This window comes from Microcaecilia unicolor, chromosome 2, assembly GCF_901765095.1.
Source record: "Microcaecilia unicolor chromosome 2, aMicUni1.1, whole genome shotgun sequence".
NCBI lineage: Eukaryota > Metazoa > Chordata > Amphibia > Gymnophiona > Siphonopidae > Microcaecilia > Microcaecilia unicolor.
The window spans coordinates 493,675,922-493,697,116 of NC_044032.1; the positions used below are offsets into that span (position 1 = coordinate 493,675,922).

Sequence of the window (21,195 nt, forward strand, 5' to 3'; positions counted from 1 at the left end):
TCCAATTATGCATTTTTACAGAATCATTCCAGGTGCAGCGGTTGTAGGGATGTCCATGATTGTTGAATTTAATTATCAGAATATTGTGGGAGGGAGAGGGTGCTAGGACCTGAAAATTAATTGGGGGAGGAGCAAAGCTGAAGGTGTGCCTAGGGTATGGATATCAGTGGCATAGCCATGCGGGGGCCTTGGGAGCCTGGGCCCCCCACTTTTGGCTCAGGCTCCCTCCACAACTAGGAGTACCCTTTGACTAGCTGGTGGGACTGCCCAATCCCTCGCCATCCAATGAGATCTGCTGCCGGAACCGCCCTAGTGCAGCATCAGTAGGAAAAAGATGGCGGTTTCCCTCCCTACCACTGGCATCGGCACTCCTCACTTTGTTCATGAAACAAAATTTGTGACACAAAACTATTAAAGTTGTTAAAATGCAGGTAGGCTGAAAAATTACATAAGTACCTAAGTATTGCAATACTGGAATAGAGCGAAGGTCCATCAAGCCCACATCCTGTCTCCACAGTGGCCAATCCAGGTTACAGGTACCTGGCAAGATCATGAAAAAAATACAATATATTTTATGCTGCTTATCCTAGAAATACAAAAAAGGAAAAAAATGGCTAAAGCTCTACCTTAATATGGTTGTAGAATACACAAATTCATAAAAGGAGAGCGCATTGACACAACAGGAATATACTATATATATATGTGTATAAGGGACGTCTCATACAGTCACGCGGACACTTGTATGTGTCTGGCTTGTGTTGAGCCAATGTGTTTGTGACAACAATAATCATTGACTGCCCCCAACCTCTAATGGTGCACAAAATTTGCTTTCTGTGAAATTCCTTGTGTTCAATTTTTTAAATATATGTGCCTTAATATCTCACTGTGACCATATCAGTTTTTTTTGTAGTTATTTTATGTGCAACTCATGGGGTTCTGAGTCTTTAAAATCTTTAACTCTGTTGTAGTCAACTGAAGCAATGCAAGCAGGACAAATATGTATATAAAAATTATCTCAATCTCCTTTGGAAGCTACGGGTCACTGTGTTGCTTTTAAATCCAACAATTGGTGTGTCCCTCACGCTGCACTTATCGTAGTCTTGATCAGATCTCCGAAATCAATGCCCACCCGACAGGAGCCTGTTTCGCAGTTGTTTGCTTTGTCAAGGGCGATAGGGCATATATCTATTAAAATACGGAGAACATATGCTTAATTTACAAAGCTACTAGTTTTTGCTGAATATTTTACATACCGTGTAAGTCTGTGGCGTCTGGTCTCACTTTACGATGCTCAGTATAGGCAGGATCTGATAAAAATGGCACTGGCGTTCATCTTTTCAAACACATAGACTCCGCCTCCCAATCATGACGTGGGCGACAGCTGTGTACGCTAATTCTTACAGGAAACAATTCCAATGCAAAGAGGTATTGAGTCCATGAGGTTCTAGTGTGTTAAGACGATAAATCCAACGTGTCTCTCTTTGTAGAAATAAGCAGTGGATTTTCCCCACATCCATTTTAATAATTGCTTTTCTTTTAGGAAGCTATCCAAATCTTTTTAAAATCCCGCTAAGCTAACTGCTTTTACTACATTCTCTGGCAATGAATTGCAGAGTTTCATCACATGTTGAGTGAAGAAATATTTTCTCTGATTTGTCTTAAATTTACTACTTTGAAGCTTCATTGCGTGTCCCCTAGTCCTAGTAGTTTTTGAAAGAGTAAATAAGTGATTCCATCTACCCATTCCACTCCACTCATTATTTTATACACCTCTATCATATCTTCCCCCTGCTTCTCTTCTCCAAGCTGAAGAGCCCTAGCCACTTTAGCCTTTCCTCATAGGAAGTCGGCCCATCCCCTTTATAATTTTTGTCACCCCTTCTCTGTTCCTTTTCTAATTCCACTATATATTTTTTGTGAAGCGGTGATCAGAATTGCACATAATATTTGAGGTGTGGTTGTACCTTGGAGCAATACAAAGGCATTATAATGTCCTTATTTTTGTTTTCCATTCCTTTCCTAATAATACCTAATATTCTATTGCTTTCTTAGCTACCATCACACACTGAACAGAGGGTTTCAATGTATCATCAATGATGACACCTAGATCACTTTCCTGGTCAGTGACGTCCTAATGGGGAACCTTGCATTACATGACTATAGTTTGGGCTCCTCTTTCCCACATGTTCACATTAAACGTCATCTGCCATTTGGATGCCCAGTCTCGAAAGGTCCTCTTGTAATTTTTCACAATCCTCTTGCAATTTAACAACTTTGAATTGTGTTGTAAGCAAATTTAATTACCTCACTAGTTATTCCTATCTCAAGATCATTTATAAATATGTTAAAAAGCCAGTGGTCCCAGCACAGACCCCTGGAGAACCCCACTATCTACCCTTCTCCATTGAGAATACTGACCCATACTCTTTGTTTTTCTATCTTTTAAACCAGTTTTTAATCCACAATAGAACACTACCTCTATCCCATGACTCCCCAGTTTCCTCTGGAGTCTTTTATGTGGTACTTTGTCAAATGCCTTTGAAAATCCAGATACACAGTATCAACCGGCTCACCTTTATCCACATGTTTGTTCACCCCTTCAAAGAAATATAGTAGACTAGTGAGGCAAGATTTCCCTTCACTAAATCCATGTTGGCTTTGCTCATTATCCATGCTTTTGAATATGCTCTGTAATTTTGTTCTTTACAATAGTCTTTACCATTTTGCCTGGCACCGACGTCAGGCTCACCGGTCTATAATTTCCCGGATCACCTCTGGAAATCTTTTTAAAAAAAATCGATGTTACATTGGTCACCCTCCAATCTTCTGGTACCTTGCTTGATTTTAAAGATAAATTACATATTACTAATAATAGTTATGCAAGTTCATTTTTCAATTTTATCAGTACTCTAGGATGAATGCATCCAGTCCAGGCGATTTGCTACTCTTCAATTTGTTAAATTGTCCCATTACATCCACCAAGGTTTTATAGAGGATTTTCATTCAGTTTCTATGACTCATCAGCTTTGAATACCATTTCTGGAACCCGATATCTCTCCCAAATCTTCCTCGATGAAGACCGAATCATAAAATTCATTTAATCTCTCCACTATGGGTTTGTCTTCCCCGAGTGCCCCTTTAACCACTTGCCTACTTATTTTTGAAGGAGAAGGCCGGCCATCTTACGACACAAATTGGGAGATGGCCGGCCATCTCCTAAACCCGGCCAAAATCGGTATAATTCGAAAGCCGATTTTGGCCGGTTTCAACTGCTTTCCTTCGCAGGGCCAGCCAAGTTAAAGGGGCGTTTTAGTAGGGTACGGAAGGCGGGACGGGGGCATGGTTACGAGATGGCCGGCTTTGGCCGATAATGGAAAAAAGAAGGCCGGCTCTGACGAGCACTTGGCCGGCTTCACTTGGTCCATTTATTTTTAGGACCAAGCCTCAAAAAACTGCCCCACTGACCAGAATGACCACCGGAGGGAATCGGGGATCACCTCCCCTTACTTCCCCAGTGGCACCAACCCTCTCCCACATAAAACTTTTTAAAAAAAAAAATTTTTGCGTCAGCTTCTATGCCAGCCTCAAATTGTCATACCCAGCATCCATCACAGCACTATGCAGGTCCCTGGAGCAGTTTTTAGTGGGTACTGCAGTGGACTTCAGGCAGGTGGACCCAGGCCCATCCCCCCCACACCTGTTACACTTGTGGTGATAAATGGGAGCCCTCAAAAACCCACCCCGAAACCCACTGTACCCATATGTAGGTGCCCCCCTTCACCCCTTAGGGCTATGGTAGTGGTGTACAGTTGTGGATAGTGGGTTTCGGGGGCTCAGCACACAAGGTAAGGAAACTATGCACCTGGGAACAATTGTGAAGTCCACTGCAGTGCCCCCTAGGGGTGCCCGGTTGGTGTCCTGGCATGTGAGGGAGACCACTGCACTATAAATGCTGGCACCTCCCACGACCAAAGGGCTTGGATTTGACCGGGTTGAGATGGCCCCCATTAGTTTCCATTATCGGCGGGAAACCAATGGCAGCAATCTCTAACGCAGACCATCTCTAATGCCGGCCCAAATGTTGAGATTTGGCTGGCCCCGACCGTATTATCGAAATGAAAGATGGTCGGCCATCTTGTTTCGATAATACGGTTGGGTATGCCGCTTGTACGGAGCCGGCCATAGAGATGGCCGCCCATATAGATGGCTTGGCCCCGTTTGATTATGCCCCTCCAAGTCATCTAGTGGTCCAACTGATTCTTTTTTCAGCTTCTTTGCCCCCCAACCCCCCCCAAACCCACTACCCACAACTGTGCAACCACTACCATAGCCCTAAGGGGTGAAGGGGGCACCTATATGTGGGTACAGTGGGTTTCGGGGGGGTTTTTGAGGGCTCACATTTATCACCACAAGTGTAACAGGTAGGGGGGATGGCCTGGGTCCGCCTGCCTGAAGGTCCACTGCAGTACCCACTAAAAACTGCTCCAGGGACCTGCATAGTGCATGTGATGGAGCTGGGTATGACATTTGAGGCTGGCATAGAAGCTGCCACAAAAAATGTTTATAGTTTTTTTGGGGGGTGGGAGGGGGGTTGGTGACCACTGGGGGAGTAAGGGGAGGTGATCCCCAATTCCCTCCGGTGGTCATCTGGTCAGTTGGGGCAGTTTTTTGAGTCTTGGTCCTAAAAATAAATGGACCAAGTGAAGCCGGCCAAGTGCTCGTCAGAGCCGGCCTTCTTTTTTCCATTATCGGCCAAAGCCGGCCATTTCGTAACCATGCCCCCGTCCCACCTTCGGTACAATGCCGACACGCCCCCTTGAACTTCTCCGGCTCCACGACAGAAAGCAGTTGAAGCCGGCCAAAATCAGCTTTTCGATTACACCAATTTTTGGACGGGTTTATGAGATGGCCGACCATCTCCCAATTTGTGTCGGAAGATGGCCGGTCTTCTCGTTCGAAAATAAGCAGGCTGGTCTACTACAGTCCTCTATTGAAACCTCGCTGTCAGGATACCCTATGTTCCCTGTTTTGGTGAGATCTTTGAAAGATACCTTGTTCCGAACCATGCGTTTTTGAACAACTGTCAGCCATTTCCCAAGTTCTAGTGTAAAAGCTGCTCTATCTCCTTTTTACATGCCGATGCCAGCAGCCTGGTCCCGCCCTGGTTAAGGTGGAGCCATCATTCTGGAATAGGCTTCCCCTTCCCAAGATTGTTGCCCATTTTCTTACAAATCTAAACCCTCCTCCCTGCACCATCGCTTCATCCACACATTGAGACTCCAGAGCTCTGTCTGTCTCTTGGGCCCTGCACATGGAACAGGGAGCACTTCAGAAACTTCTACCCTAGAAGTTCTGAATTTGAGCTTTCTACATAAGAGCCTAAATTTGGCTTCCAGAACCTCTTTCCCACATTTTTCCTGTCATTGGTACCCATATTTACCAAGACAGCTGGCTCCTCCCCAGCACTATCTAAAGATCCTATGTAGGTGAAGCGTGAGGTCCACCACCTTCGCACCAGGCAGGCAAGTGACCAGGCGATTCTCACGTTTACCAGCCACCCAGCTATCTACATGCCTAATAATCGAATCATCAACTACAACAGCCATCCTAATCCTTCCATCCTGGGCAGAAGCTCCTGGAGACACTCTTTGGTGCGAGAGGATATTGCATCCCTTGGTGGGCTGGTCCTGGTTACAGAATTAGTTCTAGCTGCACCAGGGTGATGCTCTCCTTTTAGAAGATCTTCCTACTCCAAGGCAGCCCAGGGGCTGCCATACTGGAGGTGGGACTTCTCTACAATATCCCTGTAGGCCTCCTCTATGTACCTTACTACTAATCATTTCTATAGCACTACTAGATGTACGCAGCACTGTACACTGGACAAGAAGAGACAGACCCTGCTCGACAGAGCTTACAATCTAATTATAACATACAAACAGGACAAATAAGGGATAAGGGGATTACTAAGGTGGGAATGATAAAACATGGGTACTGAACAAATGAGTAAGGGTTAGTAGTTAAAAGCAGCATCAAAAGGTGGGCTTTTAGCCTAGATTTGAAGATGGGCAGAGATGGAGCTTGACGTACCCGCTCAGGAAGTCTATTCCAGGCACATGGTGCAGCAAGATAAAGGAACGGAGTTCTGGAGTTAGCAGTGGAGGAGAAAGGTGCAGATAACAGAGATTTACCCAGTGAATAGAGTTCCTGGGGAGGAGTGTAGGGAGAGATAAGAGTGGAGAGGTACTGAGGAGCTGCAGAGTGAATGCATTTGTAAGTCAATAAGAGAAGTTTTGAATTGTATGTGGAAATGGATAGGGAGCCAATGAAGGGACTTTAGGAGAGGGCTAATATGAGCATAGCGACACTGGTGGAATATAAGTTATGCTACAGAATTTTTAACAGATTTAAGGGGAGAGGATGGCATAGTGGGACACCACTATGTTGCAATAGTCTAAGCAAGAGGCGATAAGAGTGTGGATAAGGGTTCTGGTAGTGTGCTCAGAAAGGAAAGGATGAATTTTGCTGGTATTATAGAGAAAGACAGGCAGCAATGTCAGACAGGCAGGTTGATATTTTGGCCTGGATTCCTGCTGGTGTGGAGAGGTAGAGCTGGGAGTCATCAGCATAAAGGTGATACTGAAAACCTTGGGATGAGATCAGAGTATGAAGGGAAGAAGTATAGATGGAGGAAAGAAGAGGTCCAAGGATAGGTCCCTGAGGTACACCAACTGATAGTGGGATAGAAGTGGAGAAGGATCCACCAGAGTATACACTAAAAGTATGATGGGAGAGGTAATGTAACCCAGTGGGTTTAATTTAAAAAAAAAACCCCTATGGTCTGGGGCTGGTGTTGGATTGAGGCTGTGGCAGGGGCAGGTCCGGGCTGGAATTTTTTCTGTGGGTGCCATGGGACAGGAAGGCTCGGTTCTGCCCTGGTCTGCAGGAGAGGGGACTGTGGCGGTGATGGTAGAGCGGCGGCCAGAGCAGTCCTGGAACGGTGTTGGTGTAGGGCCGAAGGAGATCCGCGATGACAGATGCCCTGCTGCATATGGGGAGAGAGAGAGTCTGTGCACTGCTGCACTGGTGCACGTTTGCAGATCTCCTGCATGTGTGGTGGCTGTAGGACGGAAGAGAGAGCAGGCTATGCTGGGCCTGCCTGTAGTGTTTCTTCGCATGTGCAATTTTGCCGGCACATGGCTGGTTACACTGAAGTTCAGGCCTGCACTGGAGCCAACCCGATTTCAAGTGCTGGGCCAGTTCTGATGGGAATCTGTTGTGGCGGTTTGTACTGGGGAGCATCAGGGAGTGCTAGAAGAGTCTCTTGTGGATTTTGTGGCTGGATGCCATGTGGATCTGGTTTAGACAGGTGCAGGCATGAGATTGGAGGAGTAGTGCCATGGAAAACAGCGTCGGGAGCCAGTTTGAGAGGGCTCCCGTGGCTACCGGCTCGAGCAGAGCTGTGCAGCAGAAGATGCAAGTGAGCACTGGAGATAAGGAATGTGCTGCAGAGAAAATCTTTCTGAGGTAAAGAAACTGTTGCTTTATTATTTGCATTGGCTGGAAAGTTTCTGAAATGGTAGTATTAGAATGGTGAATAGGGTTTAAAATGCAGTACGTGCCCGGAACTTTGACAGATCTGCATCAGGATCCTGTCGGAGTCCTGAGCAGAATTCTAAACGGCTGTGTAAGGCAGTTGGGTGGGTATTCTTGTTAAAGTAGGGTGTATGCTTCTAGAGGAAGTGACGTCATGGTGCCTGATGGATGCCTGAAGACTCTAGCTCTCGCATTCTCCTGCCTTCTTTAGCAAAATCCATCGTCATCCACCGTTCATTTGGGCCCCTGCATTATCTGGATTGGGTATCTGGGACTTACTCTTGGAGATGAGTAAATTCCTTCATCGCAGCGTAAGGAGGTGGGAGAGACACTCCGCGAGGCAGGCGGGAAAGGGCCCTGCATGCCATGTGTCCCCCGCCCGGGTCGCTCCTCTGATTCAGATTCGGCATCTTCTCTGGTTGAACCGCAGCCCACAACTTCAAAAGCAAATTTCCTGAAAGAATTAACAAATGTTTGGCGGAGATACGCGCTGAGATAAAGGCTTCAAAAGAGGAAATTCTCAAGCGCATGTACGCCATATGTTTGGACTTAAGGGAGCTTGGAGGTCAGGTGGAGGACCTGGAGGAGCGGAGCGGACGAGCAGGTGGAACGTGTTTCTGCAATTGATTCCCGAATCTCCCAGTTGGTTGCTCAGAACGAGGAGCTTCAATATAAGGTTGATGACCTAGAAAATCGTGGATGCAGGCACAACCTGAGGTTTTGGGGGGTGCCCGAAAATGGCGACGCAGAGGATATCCCCACCATAGTTAGTTTGCTGTGTGTTAAAATCTTGGGTGAGGAGTTGGAAGCAGGAGGAATGGAAATTGATAGAGTGCTTAGGGCACTTGGGAAACCTCTGGAAAATAGACCTAGAGACATCATTGTGAGGTTTACCTCTAATTTATTTTTTATTTTTTTTAAATTTTTGTTACATTTGTACCCTGCGCTTTCCCACTCATGGCAAGCTCAATGCTTTCAATGCTTTGAAAGAACGGTTACTGGTGTGTTCCCGCCAGCTTTCATCTTTGGATTACAATGAGGCTAAAGTTTCTGTCTACCAGGACCTTTCCTTGTTTACACTTGCCCTGAGACTTGCCATGAAGCCAGTCCTGGACATTTTGGTAAAAGAGAAGATCTCCTACCGTTGGGCTTTCCCCTTTGCCTTGTGCTTCACGATAGAGGGGAAGCCATGTAGGATCCGTCATCTCCCTGAAGATTGGAAGATCCTTCATGTGGCTGGTTTGTCCCCCAGTAGTGGTGCACCGACGGATTTGGCTCCTTCGACTAAGTCCAAGTTCCAGAAATGGAAAAGGGCTGCTCCGAAGTCGAGGAAATCATCTGTTCCAGTCTGACTTGCTCTGGGGTGGCTTAAAGACATGATGTTCGATGTTTATTTTGCCTTTTCTCGGGTTTTCGGCCAAGGGGCTAGCTGTTGTAATGTTGGGCTTTGATATCAATTGTTATGTATAGCTGGTGGATGGATGTAAGATTGTGCTTGTAATAGTGGGTTGGGGTCGGGGGGGGGGGGGGTGTTTATGGTATGTCTGGAATTTGGGGTGGTTCACTGGGTATTGTGGGTTCGTTCCTCTAATTATTCCCATTCAGTACCTTCTGGGGGGGTTTCTGTTTGGTGTATGATGGTCTTAGGGTGGGATTAGTAGGGAGAAGAGACGGGAGGGTGGGGGGGGTTTGGGGAGGGTTATTTGTTTGGGGGGTGTAGGCTTTGTTTTTGTTGGCTGGGGTTCTCACCTACCAGTGTGCTTTATCAGAGACAGGAGGGGACATTTATGTGTAGTCCTTTAAGGACCTTGACCCACAAGCTGTGGCCTCACTGTCTATTTTTTTTCCTGTGGATTTTGTTTCTTTCCCTTTGGAGGAGAAGGTAGAGTTGTGGCAATCTACTTTGTCGGAGCAGTAGATGTAGTACTGTTACGGTGGAAACGGGTCTTTGTTGACTGGAGGATATGTTGGTTTCATGCCGGTTTAAGATTGTAAAAGTGTCAGGCACGCAATATTGGTCACCACTGTTTCATAGCCATTGTAGGTTGGTCCAGGAGTTTTATTGTTTAGTAGTGCAGCAAGCAAAAGAGATTTATTATAGTGAGGTGGTGAAACAGGACCAATGTCCTGTGTGAAAGTTATTTTCTGTAGTGAATGATCTCTGTGGGGATGTATCTGAAAAATGTTTGCCGCGGCCACATGTTGTGGCTTATTTTGTGCATAAAGTGGATCTCCAGTGTCTGGAGCAGGAGTGGGCTGTAATGGCTGCAGCACTAGATGCTGTGAAACTATCAATAGTTGTTTTTGGTCAGGGTACCCCTTGGAAGGATTTTACTTTGCTCTCTATGTCAGCTTTGGAAAAGGTTATCCGTCAAGTTAAAACATCTATGATGGGCTTGGAACCATTACTTACGAGTTGGGTATTGTCCCCTAAGCAAGAGGTTCTTGCCTTTGGTATGGGAAATGGTGACTCAGTCTCCAGTTGAGAGTAGTTCCTGGTAGATGGAAACATGCATTGGTGGCTCCTGTGCTTAAGGGAATGACCTTAAATTCATGGAAGCCAAATCTTTGCTTTTTAGCAAAAGTTGTGGAGAAAATGGTGTTGACACAATTTGTGGATTTTATTGAGGAAGTGGTGGTGCTGCACCCAAGACAAATGGCTTTTCGGTGGAGTTATGGTATTGAGACAACATTAGCAAAACTTTATAGTGAGTTGAGCGTGATTTTAGATCGAGGGGATATCACTTTGGTTATATCCCTTGACTTAGTGTCTGCCTTTGATGTTGTAGACTATGCTTGTCTCCTTCGTCAGTTAAAAGCTATAGGTACTGATGGTGTAGTTTATGCCTGTTTTGAAAGTTTTATAAATGGCTGTATTTTTGTGGTCATTGAAGGGCAGGTGGAGTCTGAGCAGTTGAGTTGTTGGGTACCTCAGGGTTCGATGCTATTGCTTATCCTGTTCAATGTTTTTTTAAGTTTATTGTTAGCAGTGGCAGTCTTATGCATTTACTCCTTATGTTATGCTGATGATTTGCTTCTTGTGATCTCGGTTTCGCAGGTGGATGTTGCTTTTGTACAGGTACAAGAATGTGTGAATGCGGTAGCTATCGGATTACAAGAACATTGACTGGTCTTAAATACAAAAAAGATGGAGGTTTGTTGGATCACTGGTGGTAAGGATAGTCCATGCCTAGAGATAAAATTGCTGGATGAGACTGTTCCTGGGGTTGATAATACTTGGGTGTGCTGTTCGATTATCAACTGACTTTGATGATCAGGTGGCAACTTGCGTAAATTGCGGACCATTAGGGATTATATTGATGAGAAGACTTTTGTGATTCTTTTACATGTGCTTTTTATGTCCCAGCTTGATTGCGGGCTGATGGACTTTTGGTCTGACCCAGTATGGCAATACTTATGTACTTATGACATACTGCCATGTACTCTATCAGGCTAGGTCCCACTGCCTGTCGAATGCTGCGATGAAACCCTAACCTCCCTCAAATGAGACGGGTGGGGTGGGTGAGCCGTTGGAGCAGCAGACAAAAATGGCGATTGCACCTTTGCATATGCTGCCCTTACTGCCTTCAGTGGCCATCTCCTTTCTCCACCTCCTGGACTTCCCCTCTGGTTACGTCTCCCCTCCCCTCCCCCTTCTATCCTTTCTACCTCCCCCTTCTTATCCCTAATCTAACTTGCCTGCCTACAAGCCCTTCCCTAATTCCCCAAGCCCCCATTCCCCTGTGCCGGGCTGCCATCCGTTTGTGCTTCTGACCAACTATACATCTGGGTCATTACCATTTTACTTTGTAAGTTGAGGTCATTACTCCCTAGAGAAGATTTACTGAGGGTTTTGCAGGTAATGGTGCTTAACTGTCTGGACTACTATAACTGTAACGTCATTTACTTAGGTTTATTGATTGAAGAACCATCCAATCATGCAAGTGGTGCAGAATTCTGTGGTATGCCTATTATATAGTCTACCACAGTTTGAAAACGTCACTGCTTAATTGAAACGCTTGCAGTGGTTGCCTGTTGCTTATCATATAAAATATAAGTTGTTGATGGTCCATTGTGTGCTGTATCAGCGCTCCTCTTTTTATCTTCAGCAAGCGGTTAATTAGTATGTGCCCTCATGATCATTGAGATCAGCTGTGGCATGTGATTTGGTGATGCCAGCTTTGCAGCGTTTGTGGTTGGATCGTACAAAAAAGGGAACGTTTTCTATTGCAGGCCCTTTGGAGTGGAATAAGTTGCCTTTAAAAACTAAGAAAGAAAACTGCCTGAGTTTAAACACCAGCTGAAGGACCATTTGTGTTTGGCCTATCATATGCCTAGAGAGCTGGGCCTTAGTTGACTCTGATGTTGCTATTTATTAACTGTTGTAGTATTTTAGCTGGTCTTTTTCAGTGATGTTGCTTTTGTCTTTGCTATTGTAATTGGTTTTTTATGTATGCACTATTGTTCTACACCCTGGATAAGGACAGATTATAAATAATAAATCATAAGCCACCAAATACCTGGATATTCAGCCCTAGTATCCAGGTACGGCCCAGCACTGAAGATCTGGGCATAAAAAGCCGGCAGTGGCCAGTGTTTAAAAAAAAAAAAAAAAAAAAAAAAGACTCCCATGGTTGAATATTGCCCCCTTTATTTCTTAGCCATTCTGTGTGTGCATTGTCCTTTGTATGAACAAGGCCCTTAAACTAAGAGAAGAAGCTTTTCATTTCTGATGCTTCCTGCAAGAGGGAAGAAAAACTGTATGAACAATAAATATTAGCCCCATCAGAGGGCGCTCACACTAAGACTTATAGCCTGTGGCAGCAGCTATTAAGAGCAGCTTACAATGGCCCAATGAATAAAAAGTTTAAGTAAGTGCAATTTGGTAAGGATCAATGATGCAAAGGAGGCAAGTATTTGTTGATGAATGCTTTTTTTTTTTTTTTAAAGCATTTAGTAGAAATGCACAGACCTTGAGAGCTAATGGACATACAGGAAAATGATGGTTTAAGAAAATGTCGATATCATTTCTTCTTTATTTGTAACCTTTTTACTGTTTTATAATAGGTGCTTTGTCTGGCTTGGCACCTTCTGGACCTCTTAAAACATATAAAGGACAAACACTGCAGACTGGTAAGCATCTGGAATCGATCCATGGTCTCATTTTGTGTGCATGTAACATGATTTCTGATTTTATTGCAATTCTTGTCTAGCCAGTCTGATTTTTCTAAACACGCTGTCCTCATTGCCTGAGAAACTCCCATGAGAAGACATCAAATGTTATTTTGCTAGGGCATAAACAGAAGAAATGCTGCAAGGCAGAACAGGCAAACATAATCTGAGGAAAAGCTCATTTATGCTAAAAACATAAGGTTCGATGCCCAGGAGAGATCTGGTCAATGGCTCATGAATTCACAGTTCAGCTGTGACATTCAGGGACTTAGGGGAGCACAGAAAGAAAAATCAGTGCTTTATTTTTTAAGTTTTTTTTTCTGTATAGTGCATGCTATGTAATTGTTTTGCACATTTGAGTGTGCTCTAAAACTATTTTGGGGTAGTTAATAACCCGTGTTAAGAGAATAATGCACAATATTTGCCTTAAGCACTTTAAACAGCAAAATTGTGTGTTATTTTACTGTAACGGATGAACAAAACAGAGGGAAAACAGCCACACCAATGAAAAGCCTGCAGACAAATGTAGTTGGCCTCAACTGGGGTGGAGGAAAAATATCATAGACAATGGGCCAGATTCAGTAAATGGCTCCCAAGGAAATCCAAGTTTTTTATAACACGATGCCTAATTTCTGGGAATGCCCCTGACCCACCCATGCCCCTCTCATAGCCATGCCCTCTTTTGGAGTTGCGTGCTGTGAAATTTAGGCACCCATGTTATAGGGCGTAGGGCAGATGCATGCGTTACTCATAATTAATGCCAATTAAGTCCAATAATTGATTGTTGGTATCTAATTGATTGGTTTCCATGCACATCTGGAATCCACAACCAAATCTGGGTGCTCAACTTTGGGTGACCTTACAGGATAACAGGGGAATGGTTTAAATGAGGAAGCAATATTTATTGATTGAAGAACCTGATACAGCCCATGTTTCAGTGGATTGCCTACATCGGGGGTTAATTGAAAGTCTCACTGAATGAATGATTCCTGTGTCAGAATACTGGTGATATCATTCTAATATCAAGTATATAATTAAAAAAAAAAAAAGAAAAAAAAACTGTCCACTACTTCAATAGCAGAATCCTGCATCCTTTTTCAGAAGACATCTTCAAAGAGCAAGCACAATAACATTAGGAGGTAAACCAGTGCCATGTTGCACCCAGAGCACCCCCCCCCCCCCAAAGCTACAGAGATTGGAGATCACTCTAGCTCTAGCTACTAGAAAAAAACCCCTGTAGGTCCAAGGGTGGGTTTTGAGGGGTGAAGGGCTTGACATAGGAGTCTGGGGAGGGGGGCTTCTAGGGTAAAGGGTTTGATTTGTGGGTTTGGATATGGGGTTTGGGCAGTGGGGAGTCTTGCTTTGGGATCTGCAGAGGGGCTCTGGAGGGAAGAGTGGTCTTGAATTGTGGGGCTTCACTAGGGCAGAGGGCTTGATTAAGGGGGGGGGGGGGGGGTCTGTGGGGCTTAACTGAGTGAAAGGTGAGGATTTGTACACCACTCCCTTTAAGATGCTCCTGGGGAACAGAATAATGCAGCTTAGTGAGACTGATTGCAAGTTTTTTTTATTCATACAACAGAAGAGCTACTAAACTGTGATGCTGAGTTACTGCAGGTTAATGACTTCCATGGCAAAGTAAGCTGTAGTAAAATACAATATTATACCACTGCTTTGTAACTACCTCCCTTAATGGCACTAAAAACTAAAGCATTTACATTAGCTGAAGGAAAAAGAAACATTTCAACTTGATGGAGTTTAAAGTCAGTTAAGCTGATGTCACAGTATATAGCTTAAACTTTTATAGTTTATACCCCCCCAAAAGAAGCTACATTTCTAATACAAGAAAATGGAGGAATAGCCTAATAGAGCATTGGGCTGAGAACCAGAGAAGGTTCACAAGATTAAACTTTAATTCTCAACTAGGTCACCTCCACCTCTCCTTCCCTTATTCCATTCTCTCAACCCTCCAACCCCTGCCTCCTTTTCTTCCTTTTCTGAAATCACTGAAGAGGAAACTACACATCTTATTTCCTCTTCGAAACTAACTACCTGTTCCTCTGATCCTATTCCCACCCACCTACTTAACACTATCTCTCCTACTGTCATCCCTTTTATCTGTCATATCCTCAATCTTTCACTGTCCACTGCGACTGTTCCTGAAGCCTTCAAACATGCCATAGTCACACCACTCCTTAAAAAACCTTCATTGGACCCTACCTGTCCTTCCAACTATCGCCCCATCTCCCTCCTCCCTTTCCTATCCAAGATACTTGAACATGCTGTTCACCGCCGTTGCCTTGACTTTCTTTCATCTCAAGCTATTCTTGATCCACTTCAATCTGGCTTTCGCCCCCTTCATTCAACTGAAACAGCGCTTGCTAAAGTCTCCAATGATCTGTTCCTGGCCAGATCCAAAGGTCTCTATTCTATCCTCATCCTTCTCGATCTATCTGCTGCTTTTGACACTGTTGATTACAGCCTACTCCTTGATACGCTGTCCTCACTTGGATTTCAGGGCTCTGTTCTTTCCTGGTTTGCTTCTTATCTCTCCCAGCGTACCTTTAGTATATACTCTAGTGGATCCTCCTCTACTTCTATCCCACTGTCAGTTGGTGTACCTCAGGGATCTGTCCTGGGTCCTCTTCTTTTCTCCATCTATACTTCTTCCCTTGGTACTCTGATCTCATCCCATGGTTTTCAGTATCATCTTTACGCTGATGACTCCCAGATCTACCTCTCCACACCAGAAATCTCAGCCGAAATCCAGGCCAAAGTATCAGCCTTCCTGTCTGACATTGCTGCCTGGAAGTCTCAGCGCCATCTGAAACTAAACATGACCGAGCTTCTTATCTTTCCCCCTAAACCAACCTCTCCTCCTCTCCCATTCTCTATTTCTGTGGATACCACTCTCATCCTTCCTGTCTTATCAGCTCGTAACCTTGGGGTCATCTCCGACTCCTCCGTCTCCTTCTCTGCACATATTCAGCAGACTGCAAAAACCTGTCGTTTCTTTCTCTATAATATCACTAAAATTCGCCCTTTCCTTTCTGAGCACACTACCAGAACCCTCATCCACACTCTTATCCAGTGACGTACCAAGGGGGGGGGGGGCGGTGGGGGCGGTCCGCCCCAGGTGCACGCCGCTGGGGGGGGGGGGGTGCCGCGCGCCTGTCGGCTCTTCATTTTCATGCTCCCTTTGCCCCAGAACAGGTTACTTCCTGTTCCGGGGCAGAGGGAGCATGAAAACGAAGAGCCGGCAGGCGTGCCGCACCCCCGCCCAGTGGCGTGCACCCGGGGGGTTCTTTCGCTGGGGGATCGGGGTTTTTTTCGCTGGGGGGGGCATCGCTCTGTTCTGGGGGGTGGGCGCTGCATCCGGGGGGGGGGGGGGGGGCGCATCGGCGATCCGCCCCGGGTGTCAGCCCCCCTAGGAACGCCACTGCTCTTATCACCTCTCGCTTAGACTATTGCAACTTGCTTCTCACAGGTCTCCCACTTAGCCATCTCTCTCCTCTTCAATCTGTTCAAAATTCTGCTGCACGACTAATATTCCGCCAGTGTCATTATGCTTATATTAGCCCTCTCCTCAAGTCACTTCACTGGCTTCCTATCTGTTTCCGCACAGAGTTTAAACTCCTCTTATTGACCTATAAGTGCATTCACTCTGCAGCTCTTCAGTACCTCTCCACTCTCATCTCTCCCTACATTCCTCCCCGGGAACTCCGTTCACTGGGTAAATCTCTCTTATTTATTTAATTATTATTTATTTATTTGGTTCACTTGTATCCCACATTTTCCCAGCTTGTGCAAGCTCAATGTGGCTAACAAACCAGCTTATTTTCAAAAGAGATCGCCGGCCATCTTCCGACACAAATCGGGAGATGGCCGGCCATCCCCTGAACCCGGCCAAATCAGTATAATCAAAAGCTGATTTTGGCCGGCGCCAACTGCGTTCCATCGCGGAGCCAGCCAAACTTCAAGGAGGCGTTTCTGCAGGGTAGCGAAGGCGGGATGGGGGAAGGACGGGGCATGGTTAAGAGATGGCCGGCTTCGCCCGATAATGGAAAAAAGATGGCCGGCTCTGACAAGCATTTTGCCAGCTTCACTTGGTCCATTTATTTTTAGGACCAAGTGTCAAAAAAGTGCCCCAATTGACCAGATGACCAGCGGAGGGAATCGGGGATCACCTCCCTTTACTCCCCCAGAGGTCACCAACCCCCTCCCACCCCCCCAAAAAAAATCAAAAAAACAACTTTTTTTCCAGCATCACGCCAGCCTGAAATGTCATACCCAGCTCCCTGACAGCAGTATGCAACTCCCTGGAGCAGTTTTTAGTGGGTGCAGTGCACTTCAGGCAGGTGGACCCAGGCCCATCCCCCCTACCTGTTACACTTGTGGTGGTAAATGGGAGCCCTCCAACCCCCCCAAAACCCACTGTACCCACATCTAGGTGCCTCCCTTCACCCATAAGGGCTATGGTAATGGTGTAGAGTTGTGGGGAGTGGGTTTGGGGGGGGGGGATTTGGGGGCCTCAGCACCCAAGGTAAGGGAGCTATTTTTTTTTAATTTTTAGAAGTGCCCCTAGGGTGCCCGGTTGGTGTCCTGGCATGTCAGGTCACCAACATGTCAGGGGGACCAGTGCACTACAAATGCTGGCTCCTCCCACAACCAAATGCCTTGGATTTGGCCAGGTTTGAGATCGCCGGCATTAGTTTCCATTATGGGCAAAAACCGATGCCGGACATCTCAAACCCGGCCATCTTTAACATTTGGCCGGCCCCAACCGTATTATCAAAACGAAAGATGGCCGGCCATCTTTTTGGATAATATAGTTCGGGACTGCTTTTTGCGGCGCCGGCCAAATAGATGCCAGCCTTCTATTTGGCCGGCGCCGTTCAATTATGCCCCTCAATGTCACAATAATAAGTACATTCTGAAGAAAGCCAGCAAAATAAGCATGCTTAGCAGTACACATGTTAAAGGATATGTTTCTATATTAAGTGCATAGTAAGGGATTGAAGTAACATGTTTTGGTGCCATTATTATATCTGACAGCCTCAGAGATACCTTTGTCTTCTTTTAGATACAAAAGGAGGTTTTGAGCCCTTGGTTCCATCCTCAGAAGTTTTTAAAATGCCAGATCCTGGAGTTTCTATAGACTCTGAAGAACTTGGTAAATATGCTGAATTGTGACCAGAGAGACATTGAGCAGGGATATGTGACAATTTTCACACCACAAACAAAAAAGTACACAATATGGAGTCTACGTGCATGCAAACGATTCACCAACATATCACTTTTGCATTCAGTTTTCCTTGAAATGAATGACAGTATGTGATTAATCACCTACTAATCTTTGCATGGCTTGTCTAGCAAACGTCCTGTAATTTACCATTCATTTTATGAAAGCATGACACTTCAAGGGCAATTCTATAAGGTGCGCCTAAATGTAAGTGTCATTTACGTGCATCAGTTTATAGAATAGGTGCATTTTTTAATGATGTCACTAATCGGCATTTGTATGCAAATGTGCTAGGCGCTATTCTATGAAATATGTACCACAATGGCTTGGGGGGGGAGGGGAATTCTATAAATTCTGCTCAAAAACAGGCACTGAAAAAAATCAGCACTAAGCACTATAGAATAGTGGGTGCAGAATAGCACTTATCGCCAATTCCCATTCTTAACTGTTTGCACCAGACTTGTCAAACAGCACAAGAGGCTACAATCTGCCAATAGGTAAGCCATTAGAAGAGAGCATATTCACTGAGGTGGAGACAAATATTTATTTCTCAAAGACCCGACGTGGCCACGTTTCCCCCAAAAAGACTGCATCAGGGGTTCATAAGTGCTTTGTTAAAATTAGACACATTCATAAAATTCATAAACAATCATATCTATTAAGAAATTAAATTAACATGCAAAATAACATGCTTGAAAGACGGTCATGCAAAATTACATTAATTAATGTTAATACGATAATGCTCAAGATAAAAAGAAACATACATAATCAACATGCATTATTAATAAAATACACATAAAGAACATGAACTTAGAGTGCTTATATATCTGTTTATGATTTTTATGCATGTGTCTGATTTTAACAGTGTACTTGTGAACCCTGATGCAGCTTTTATGGTGAAACGTGGCCATGTCGGGTCCTTGATAAATAAACATTTTTTTTCCACTTCAGTGGATCTGTTCTCTTCTGTTCTACTGGCACCAAAGTTATGCCTGTTGTAAATGCTGGTGCCAAAGTTAGGTACATGGAGGCAGTATTCTGTAACTATGCATACAACTTTTCAGAATGCCCCTGACACACCCATGGCCACACCTCCTTTGAATTACACAGTAGTGGAGTTAGATGCCTCTGCCTTATAGAACAGTGCGCAGCAAGATATGCCCGTAAATCCTAGGTGGTACCAATTTACTTCAATAATTGGTTGTTAACAGCTATTTATTGATAGTTAATGGCTCATTTCTCAATTACTTTGTACACTCATCTTGGACTTGAGCTCAAATTTGGGTATGGAAATTTTGGCACCATATATAGAATCTGGGGGTTACTGTATAACAGCAAGGGGCATAAACATTGGGTGGGTCATGGTCATGTCTCCATGATATGCACATAGGGCCAGATTCTATATATAGCGCCTGAAAAATCTGTGCAAAAACGATTTCCGCCTAAGCGTACTCTATAAGCAGCACCTAGATTTAGGCGTGTTATATAGAATATGCTTAGTTGATATCCTTGCGCCTAAAATTACGCACCTCCATTTACACCAACAAAAATGTGGTATAAATTCCAGTGTGTAGACTTGGACACAGAAGTCCATATTCTATAACAGTGCAATTTAATTTTGGAATGCCCATGATACGTCCATTTCCCTGAACCATGCCCCTTTTTTGCCTAAATGCATTAAAATTTAGGCACAGTGCCATTACAGAATACACTTAGGGCCGTGTTTACTAAGGTGCACTAGCGTTTTTAGCACATGCTAACAATTAGTGTGCGCTAACGCTAGAAACACTCTAGCATTAGCATGCACTAATTTTTAGCGTGTGCTAAAAATGCTAGTGCACCTAGAGCATGACCCTTAGTGATTTGTTTGTGTAAATTCTAATTATTGCCAATTATTGGTCACTACTGCTTGTTCAGTGCTGTTAACAATGCCAATTGACTTGTTAAGCCAATTAAAGTTACGCTTGCTGTTATAAAATGTGCCTGGATTTCAGTGCAGAATGCTAGGTGTGCTATATAGAATCTGGGGGATGACTTATAGAATTCTGTAAATTACACACTCTTCAGGGCACACATAGGCACCATTGACTTCTCATATCTGTTGGTGCCTACCTTTAGACATACCAGTCCCAACGTACGCTATGATGCCATTATAGAATTGGTGCTCAGCTCATGGGTCTGATAAAATATATTTAGAATACGGTAGTCATCAAATAGAAAATGTACATGATACAACAGTATGTGTGATAGCACTCAGGAGATCACTTAGCATGGAGAGAGATTAATTTATAGAGCCTGAGGGGATAATTTTCATGCTGGCCACACTGCTGCTACAGGTATATTTTAACTGCAGGCTGTTCACCAGTTTTCAAAATGAAAGTACATGCAAATTACCAAAAGGGGATAAAGTACATGCAGTCTGAACCTATTTTTTCTGCAGGTATTATTTTTCCAAAAAAACTATGTGCTATTTTCTCCCTCCTTCCTGGAATGCCTCCACTCAATGTGGGTAAACATACACGCACTGTAAAACAAGACACATACTTTTGCCTGCACACAGTGTGGGTGATTTTCAAATGGCCCATTTTCATAGGTAAAACACTGGATTTTACCTATGGTTATGGCTCAGAAAACTCTCCTCAAAGAGGAGACTTTTAGGAGGCTCTTCCTGCATATGAAGCATGTTTTACATGTGGGAAAGGGCTTTTTACAAAATCGTGTGGGGGTATATCTAATCTACTCTAATCTAATCCATCATTTATATTCCACCAACTTCTAAACATTGTCCTTAATCAAAAAAAACAATAAAGTAAAGGATTTAGTATAAGTATTTTTATACTAAATAGATATGTCTTCAGTGAACGCCGAAAAGAAGAATGAGTTTGATATGTGTGTAAATGTAGGAGATTGGAAAGAGTTTGCTTACTTTTACACAATCTGTGTGTAAACATAGTGTGGGCAGAGCAGGGGTGGAGTTTTAATGTTTTGTGTACTTTATAAAATAGATAAGTACACACAGAATAATTTTGTAAATCATTTTTCTTCCTCAAATACTACTACTAATCATTTCTATAATGCTACTTGACATATGCAGTGCTGTACACATTATATGCAGGTACTTTCTCTGTCCCTAGAGGGCTCACAAGCTAAGTTTTTGTACCTAGAACAAAGGAGGGTTAAGTAACTTGCCC

General features: G+C 44.3%; 1 protein-coding gene across 3 annotated transcripts in view; it reads left to right on the top strand.

Annotated features, from left to right (window-relative positions):
• The window catches only part of DOK7 (docking protein 7), a 187,550-nt gene that overhangs the window by 117,502 nt on the left and 48,853 nt on the right, over positions 1-21,195 (top strand). For all 3 annotated transcript variants that reach the window (XM_030191143.1, XM_030191142.1, XM_030191141.1), the window contains 2 exons: positions 12,661-12,726; positions 17,846-17,935. In XM_030191143.1, the coding sequence (XP_030047003.1) occupies positions 12,661-12,726; positions 17,846-17,935 (156 nt within the window). The remainder of the gene's footprint in view (positions 1-12,660; positions 12,727-17,845; positions 17,936-21,195) is intronic.